This window comes from Gymnogyps californianus, chromosome 5 (assembly GCF_018139145.2).
Source record: "Gymnogyps californianus isolate 813 chromosome 5, ASM1813914v2, whole genome shotgun sequence".
Lineage (NCBI taxonomy): Eukaryota > Metazoa > Chordata > Aves > Accipitriformes > Cathartidae > Gymnogyps > Gymnogyps californianus.
This window is the reverse complement of record NC_059475.1, coordinates 38302720-38311698: the sequence shown is the minus strand read 5'-3', so window position 1 is coordinate 38311698 and position 8979 is coordinate 38302720. Positions and strand designations below refer to the sequence as shown.

At 43.7% G+C, this 8979-nt stretch overlaps 1 protein-coding gene across 1 annotated transcript; it reads right to left on the bottom strand.

The window, feature by feature from the left end:
- Positions 1-287: 287 nt before the first annotated feature.
- On the bottom strand, positions 288-1859 carry GJD2 (gap junction protein delta 2). Its single transcript, XM_050898047.1, has 2 exons — positions 1789-1859; positions 288-1131 (listed from the first exon to the last, which is right to left on the bottom strand). The coding sequence occupies exons 1-2, from the start codon at positions 1857-1859 to the stop codon at positions 288-290; spliced, it is 915 nt and encodes a 304-aa protein (XP_050754004.1).
- Between the last annotated feature and the right edge of the window lie 7120 nt (positions 1860-8979).

The window sequence follows — 8979 nt, the reverse complement described above, 5'->3', positions numbered from 1 at the left end:
TAATGACGACCAAAAAGCTGCTCCACCGACAGATAACACCCGATCATTAGAAAGAAAAGTAGGAATAATAGTAGCTGTTCTGTAAGGCTAGATCAAGCATGGTTTTATAGCTGGTTTTTCAGTCTTTTACATAGCACTGCATTTTGCAGCTAGTTCAGTAAGTGCAGATCCAATACCTTAATGGCTTTCTTGGTGGTTTGATAAAATGCTTGCCTAAGCAATGTACCTTTCTCTAATGGTATCTGAGTCTGTTCCACCTGGCACAGTGTTTCAGTTCTGTCACAGCCTCACACATAAGCTGAGTCACTTGACTGAGTCCTGCCAAAGTTAGGCATGCTCATTCTTGGCAGGTCCTTATTTCTGATTTCGTATATGGATTTCCTTTTTGCCTGTACTCCTCTCACTGCCATTTTGATCTTTCTCCAGCCCAAGTGGTTCAGTTCTGCCAAATTGAGCACCACACAAATCCCACTGACAGCAAACATGAACACCAAGAATACAGTCTTCTCAGTGGGTCTAGAGACATAGCACTCTACTTCTTTAATGCAAGGGTATCTGTCACATTCGTACATGGAAGGGACATTGAATCCATACAGAAAATACTGTCCCACTAAGAATCCAATCTCTAGGGCATTTCGAAAGACCACTTGGATGATGTAAAATCGAGAAATGCCTTCTTGCCTCCTCATCTTTGACTTTGTAGTTCTGATAGCAGGATTGGGGATTTCCTTCACTTCTAAGCAGTCTGGTTCTGCCTCTTTGGTGGAGTTCTCAGTGTTCTGCAGCACCCCGTTGACAATCGTGTTCTTGATTTTCTTACTGTCATCACGCTTCATTGAATCCTGGTCCCTCTCCAAGGTGAGGAAGACAGTGGAGTACCTCCGTTCCCTCTGCTTAGCAGACTGGTGAACGGAGTACGTTATGAAGCAAAGGCTGGGAGTGCACACCATGATGATCTGGAACACCCAGTACCTTATATGAGAAATCGGGAAAGCCTGGTCGTAACAAGCCTGGTTGCAGCCTGGCTGCAGCGTGTTACAGACGAACATGGTTTGCTCGTCATCGTACACCGTCTCCCCTACAATGGCCACGATGAGTATCCTGAAGATCACCACCACGGTCAGCAGGATCCTGGAACAGAGAAGCCCGTCAGTGCGCGCCGCCGCCGCCGCGCGGCCGGGAGCTGTCCAGTGCTGACCGGGCCCCGGGGCCGCGCCGCCCCCAGCCCGGCTCCCGCCAGCGGCGGCGGCGGCGGCGGCGACGGCGGCGGCGGCCCGGCACCAGCGGCCGGCGGCGGCGGCAGCCCCGCTCCCGCGCGGGAGGCGCGCAGCCTGCGCGGCATCGCCTCGGCGCGGCCATGTGCGGCCGTGCGAATCCGCCGCTGTCAAAAATCTCGGGCGGCGGTCAGCGGTCCCCCCCCCCCGCCCCGACCTCCCTTTGGAGAAAAAGCAATCACACGGGCCGCCGGGGCCCCCGAAAGCACGGGAGGCAGCGGCACGGGGTTGCTCCGGCCGCGGGACCCCGATGGCGGCGGGGTCTCCCCGACGACCGCCAGCTGCCCCGTGGCTCCTCGGGGACAAGGACGGCGGCGTTTGCGGCGTCCCCGCGCCTCGGCGACCTGTCCGGCACACACACACACACGCACTGAAGGCACACACCGCAAGAGCCCCGCGCGAAGGGTGCCCCGCACGGCCGGGACCCGGCGTGTGCCGCCGACCCGCCAGCCGACCCGCTCGGACAGAAGGGGATCCCTCCCCGTGGCCCCCGTAGCTCCCTCGTAGCCCTTACCTCCCTATCATAGTAGAATGCTGCTGCACGGCAGCTTCCAGTAGCCTCTCTAGAATAGTCCATTCCCCCATCGCTGTTCATCCGGAGACAAAGACTTTGGCAAGCGGAGAGGATCTCTTCACTTCTTCCTTCCTTTTTTCCCCTTCTCGCTCTCTCTCTTTTTTTTTTATTTTTTTTTTTTTTTTTTTTTTTTTTTTTTGAGCAGGGCGGGTCAAAACAAACAAAAGAGCAACCCCTCTCTACCGCCCGCAGTCCGGTGGCGGGAAGGCGTCTGGAGGCGGCAGCCCTGCCGAGGACTCCCGGCTCTGCTCGGCCGGGCTGGGCTGGGCTGGGCTGGGCTCGGGGCCCCGCGGCGGCCGCCACCGGCCCGGCCCGTTCGGCTCGCGGCGCGGCGCGGCGGCCCCGCGGCGTGGAGGGAGGAAGGTTGGCTTTTAATGTCTTGCTGCCTCTAATCTGCCTTTAAGTAGTCTCCGCTTGCGTCACTGACAGGTTGGTGGAGAGCAGCCAAAAGCAGCGCTCGGATTTTCTCATTTTTATTATTCCGGTGAATATAAATAAATAAACGCAATAAAATAAATGAAATAAATAAGTGAGGGAGGAGGAGGAGGAGGGAGGGCGGAGGAAGAGCTGCCCCAGCCGGCACGAGGCTCGTTGTGCAACCGAGTGCCTCCTTGCCGGAGCACCCCGGCCGGGCACCCGCTGCCCCCCGCGGCCCCCGCCCGCCGGCTCACACCCCGGCGCTCCGCCGGTGGGACCGACCCAGCCCGGCCCGCCCCGGGAGAGCAGCCCCGCCAGGGAACGGGCGCTGCCCCTCGGCTGCTGATGTGAAAAGCTGCTCTAGGGCGTGACTGTGACACCGTGGCCCCTCCAGCCACGAACGCCCGGCTGCCGGGGGGATTCCCAGGGGTTGCTAGGCTTTGCGTCTCTCCCAGAGATCGACTGTGTTTTCTGCCGCTCACAAAACAGCGGTGTCATACAGCAGTAACCTTACCTGTTAGAACTGCTTACCCTTGGAAGATACTGGGCTTAAAATTGCATCTTTATTCTCCCCTGATTACAGATGTAAGAATTACTAAGGAGAAATGAAACATATATATAGCCATTTCAGAGAATTCTGAGACTGAGATTGGATTTATGCTAGGAAAGACACCAAACCTTCACACAAAGCTTCTCTAAACAGCACAAGAATGAAGTGTCTTGAATAAATCCCTGCATTATAATCAGTCCATATATTTTATTCCCATAAACTACTATACTGTGTTTAAAATATTTTTTTATTTTACAGATACCCTTAGAGACTGTACCTGCGACACCACCAAACAAGTCCACAGAAAACATTGGCACCAATTGGAATTGACTGTTCTCTGGTGGAGAAGCGGAAAATGTATTCTGTATATTTCCATAAAAATCAAGTATAGCTTCATACCTGCTGTTCTTTTTGCTCAACTAATCTCATTAAAAAGCAACGTAAGAAAAATTCTAGTCAGTCTGATCATAATGCCTCTACCGCTAAACTCAGCAAAATCAGTCTCTTTCAAAAGCAGAACTGCTCAGGCCGTTGTAAACAGTGTAGTCCTTTGTTTTCTTTGCAGCTCTCTCATGAACCAATTCCATGTTGTATTAATGATGTTAAGTGTTTTCGGAATAGATGGGACCATGCTTCATCTGTGCAGAGGACATCTGTGTGTTTTAGACACCCCAAGGTTTGTTGTCTTTTCATTTGGAGTGTGCAGATGGTCTCTGATTCACATGATATTGGGACAGTTGCCTGATTGGATCCCCAAATCTTTGAATTAGGAAAGTACCAAATAAGAGAAGATCAGTGAATAACTCTGCACAGAAATTGGTAGATTTTTCTTCTCTCCCAATCAAGAGTCTGTGAAGAAGCATTCAATAACCTGGATTGTTTCCTTCCCACACTGTTGGGAATTACTGGGAAGACTGAATAATCACTGTTTTTCCTTAAAATCTGACTGCATTCTTCTTGAAAGCCGGTTCTCACAATTCTCGCATTTGTTTTTTGCGTGTAGTTTGTAAAACCTGCTGCTGCAGCAACACCATAACAACTAAAAAGAAGAGGTTGTTTCTTTTGTTTTAAGAGGACTGTACTATCTGTCTAACTACCCTGACAACTGAGTGTCTCAAATGGACCCCAAAGTATCTGTTTGGAGATGGATCTGAAAATGAGAGAAATCAAAGCAGTAAAGGACGCAGTAATGCATGTGTAGAAGGAGAGAGGGCAGGGAATATACTAAGAAGCTAATGATGATAATCCTATTTAGCAAACCAGAGAGGGAAAACCCTCTCTTCCCCTGAAGAGAAGAGAGGAAATTTTGATTCATAGACAAATATAAGAATTTCTACAAAGGAAAGCTGCTGTCTAGCACTGGGATAGAAAACCCACTTATCTGAGCTTTTGGGACCAGTAAATAAAAAGGAATTAAATTCTGATCATATCAAACACCAGCCTATTAATGAACAGTTAGTCAGTGTTCGCTCTGTGTGATGAGTTCTACTTACTACTGACAGCCCAGCTGTGGAGACATGGAAGGGATATATCATAAATGAATGCTACAAACATGTAAGCACTGTTATGAAATTACTTTTGATTTAAATATGGTTTAAAGTTAAATACTTTCAGGCCTGCTCTTACAGGAGTTGCATCTCATTCCGAGATAGCTGACCTCTCCTTTTCTAACAGTAACCTCATACGCCTCCCCAAAACCGTACTTACATGCAGGATACTTGGCCTTAGACTTGAGAAAGTTTACTGAGCTTCAGACCTTAGTGAGTTTGGGAAAAAAAATAATTTCAGTGTAAACATCTCTTTCATGATGCTAACATACATTTTAAGTGATGGAAAAACTCAAAGGAGTTTGATAAATCTCAAACTTACATGTACAATTTCTGGAACTATGAATTGCTGTCCTTAATTTAAGCCCTGACATTGTCAAAATAGAAATAATAAGAATCAACGTGATGTTCTCTGAGTGTTTAGTGCAACAGTGAAAGGTATATGAAGAATGTAATTATTTGTATTTCCATTATCCATTACATGTATAACAGCAACCTGTGGACTTATCTGACAAATTGTCTAAATCACAAAGTGCTCAGACTATGTATAGTCGTGATTGTAAGAGAGAGTTGTAGATGTAAGAAGATTTTCAGCTTCTAAAGGTTCATCTTAGGTTTTACACCATTCCCTTGAATGCTTCAGCCTATGGTAAAGCCAGGATTTGCAGAGCAGCAGGCTGCCAAGAATGCTGTGGATGTATATTGCACAGTGTATGGTATTCACATTGGAAAACCATGCCTACGTTTCACTCACAAGCATTCAGGATTATCAAAGCTTTATGCCTCCTGGCTTACAAAGAACCATTTCCTAATGAAGCAGCAATACCAATTTGCAGCAGGGCCAAGCCTGTCTTGTTCAATATTTTTATCAGTTGCATACAAAGGAAACAAAATCAGCTTCCCACTCCCTGCATAGGCTTTTGGGTGGGAGGGTGTATTTTTGTTTGTTTTGCTTTGCATTCAAAGAGAATGAGTATTCCTCTGCGAACAAAATTCAGTATAAACTCTGTTGTTCCTAATAGGAGCTCAAACAAGCTTTGCAAAAAGAAAACTTCAGAGTCTGCATGTGTTCAGAGATGCCACTGCTGCAATATTAATTCACGATAAAATAATATAGACTAAGTTGATCTTGGATTAGGTCTGAAGAATGAGACTGTATGTGTCCTCAGTTTGATGCCAAACCAAGGTTAATCTGTCTCTAAGAAGCTGTAGGCCAGATTCTCTCTAAGAAATCCAGCCCTTTTGCCCTGATCTGGTTTTGTAAAGGGTCCGCAGAGCAGTTAAATCTCGCAGGCTGCACATTCCTCAAGTATGGAGCAGATCAGACTGGGAGCAGAGCTGACACGTTTGGCTCTCCTGTCAGACCCCCTGCAGCCTGGACATGGATGGCATGACTGTGGCAGGATGAAGAAGCCACATGGCTAGTGCCATACCTGCTGTCAGACAGTGTGCTAAACAACGGTATTCCCCTGCTTCATTATTTTCTATGCTGAGGTTTACTAACGTAAAAACACAATCCAGATCTTACACAAGCCTTCCCACGTACTACCTCCTTTTAAAGTTATACATTCATCCTAAATTTATTCCAAAGATTTTATCTTAAAATAAAGCTACATATTTTAATACTATCCCAATGACCTTCCTCAATGATCTTTTTTTGCAGTTTTGTAGTGGATCCATAATTGCAGCAAATAAATAAATGTCATATTTAGATTCCAAAACTGCATGACAAATGACTGTATTTCATTATTATGTTGCAAACCACTGTTTCCACCAATTGTAGCAAACTGGGAGCAAAGAAAGAGCTTTTAATTAAAAATTGTAAGCTATTATTCAAGAAAATAATGGGGTTTTCTTTTAGAAGTTTTTGTGAAACATGTTGCCCCATATCTGCTTTGTGACTGTATTTTCTGGCTAGTGTCACAGAAGAGAGATTTTTCAACATTACTTTCATAAAGCAGTAGAACTTTCTTTGGAAGACTGATATGATCATAAGTGCTTCCTTTCTGATAGTATTTGGTGTAGTCCATGAAATCTGAGTCATTAGCTACTGAACTGAAAATGCCTTTTTAAGACCTCTCATAGCCATCTGCTATGCTCTGTTTTCATTTGGTGCCATGTGTGTATTAATGAAATGATTGCATCAGATTATATCTTTTATTCATAAAATCATCTAGGTCATCTGCTTCCACCTACACTTTCTCTCTCATTAAAATGAGCATTTGTGTGTACGTTCTCCCCTCACTGTATGAGTACAATCCTAGCTGCAGTCAGCTGCTATGTGCATCTTGATAAGAAATCCCTCTCTGTGCTTTTTCTCAAATTCCTTCAAAAGACAACTCTAGTGTTTCACACCACAGAAAGTGTATTTTTCCTACAGTTTGAAAAGTAAAGACTTCCCAAAAGGTACAAGATCTGGATGTACTAATGACCTCAGTCCTTCACAAGAGAAAGCTACATTTCAAGAACACTGTCATTTTGCTGCCAAGAAATAGGTAGCGCACTCTTCGCATCTGGTCAACAGTGTTTGTGTCAAAGCTGTCAAAAGCAGGGCAAGCACTTGTGTTCCTTGTTGTGAGGATGGCATACAGCCTGCATTTATACACTTCAAGCTTGAGAATAGGAAGGTGTCAAGTGCACAGAATTCGGGGCTTTCTGTAATGCATGAACAGACAAAATACTCAGTTATCCTAATAATCATATTAAGACTCTATTATGCATCAGAGGTCCATATCTACAACTGAAGATTGCTGTAAATGGAAGGTTCTTTGGAAAATCTATGAATGTTATCAGTAAAGAAGGAATAAATCTATGAATATTCGCAAGCTTTTAAAGCGAGGTCTCATAAGTCATGTTGAATTTCCATAACTATTCTTGCCAGGGGGGTTAGTATAAGAAATATTCATGAGGGGGGCAGGTATTAAGTAGATATTCCACAATGTTCTGAACTAAGAGAATTTAAAACATCTAAATGTAACTGCTTTAACTAGAAAACAAGTTTTAAGTATCATGCTTTTCTAGTTACAGAATGTTTTATTCCCTGACAGACAAAATCACTCAAGTTTCATGGGCGTCTTGTCAGCTGTACACAAGGACCTTCTCATGCACAAATTAACAGCTCAAATCAATTTCCTTGGAAATAGTTTGGGCCTATACAGTGAATCACAATTGCATATACTTCTGGAATATATACGGCTCCCAATGCAGCAGGGTCTGCACTTCTTGCAAACTCCTGAGAGTAAACTCTGACTTATTTGCAGACAGACTGCAGCCAGAAGAAGGAAAACTTCATTGAATCAAATCCTTGTGAATTGACAGGCTCTGGAAAGAAGTACAAAAGAAGTAAAATATTCCAGGGACCAGATCATCTGCTGCCAGTCTCTTGATTTTCCCTTCTGTCTTTCACCAGTCTCAAAAGAGCACTCACATTGTGCTAAAGCATCCACTTAATGCAGCTTCATGGACTATGATGGCTTAAGTGTAAATTTGTGAGCAAATCTTATGTGGATTCCCCTTATAGTCTACTTTAAGGTTCCATACTCACTGAAGAAAAAGCCTTTCAAAAATACCTTGGACACGGAAAAGTATGAAGGATTCCATATAATCAGATTTAGTACACATTGTAAGGATGCAAAGAAATAGGCACATACTAACATAATAATAAATTCAATATGGGAATGAAAATGATCTTTCACTGATGAACAATTGATTTTTTTTCCTAGAGTCTATTCTTTCAAAGATACATATTACAAAAGATATGCAGCTCTATATAACTGATTAGAGCATTATGGTAAAATACCAGCCAATTATACAGCCACTATGCCAGAACCAATACAGAATATTGGTGAGACTCTGTTTGGTAAACTTTATTTTCCTCTTTTTCTTACAAATCAAAAGGAGTTACAAATTGTAATCAGAAGAAACTTAATTAAATTTAATTGTAATAATACATTTTTTTTAAAAAATTAATTTATGTCATAATATCTTCATCCTATGGTAGTGAATTTTCATGGTACTAATGGCAATTCCCACTGACTTTAGTGGAGCCAGAATTTAAAAACCCTTAAGATCTTATTTACACCAGAATATTCTTAAATCTCTAATGGCACAATATGAATTATGAGAAAGTTAGTGAGTGCTTCAGAATACCCAGAACAGCAAAAAATAAGATCAATTAATAAGAAGAGAGTCCTCTACATTGGAACCCTAAGGAGCATTTTGATGCTTCTCAAATTCTGTAGGGAAAAAAAAAATATTTATGAGAAATCATGCTTCAGTATTTCAATATGAATGCATTACATCAAGCATTTTTTTCAGACCTACTGCTTTGCTTTGCCTTGTCTACATTTGTCTTCATCCAAATGCTGAATCTCTGTACTCCCAGCTGCTTTCAGTTCAGTGATGTGATTTACGGCAGAGTTGCTTTCCTTTGTTTTGATTGTTACACCACCATATGTCTTCAGTATTCCTGGTGCCCCTCACTCTCATTCTCTCCCTCCCCATCTCACCAGTCTCAGAAGGGAATTCACATTACATTAAAGCATCCCTCAGAGGCCAGGCTGAAACAATCCCTTGAAATAACTAGGGCAGTCAAATGATTGATTTGAAAGTAAACTA

Bases quoted from the DNA above. Each gene is read 5' to 3' on its own strand.
- GJD2 (XM_050898047.1), bottom strand. From the start codon at position 1,859: ATGGGGGAATGGACTATTCTAGAGAGGCTACTGGAAGCTGCCGTGCAG. The intron at 1,132-1,788 runs GTAAGGGCTACG...TCTCTGTTCCAG, and splicing joins CATTCTACTATGATAGGGAG to GATCCTGCTGACCGTGGTGG.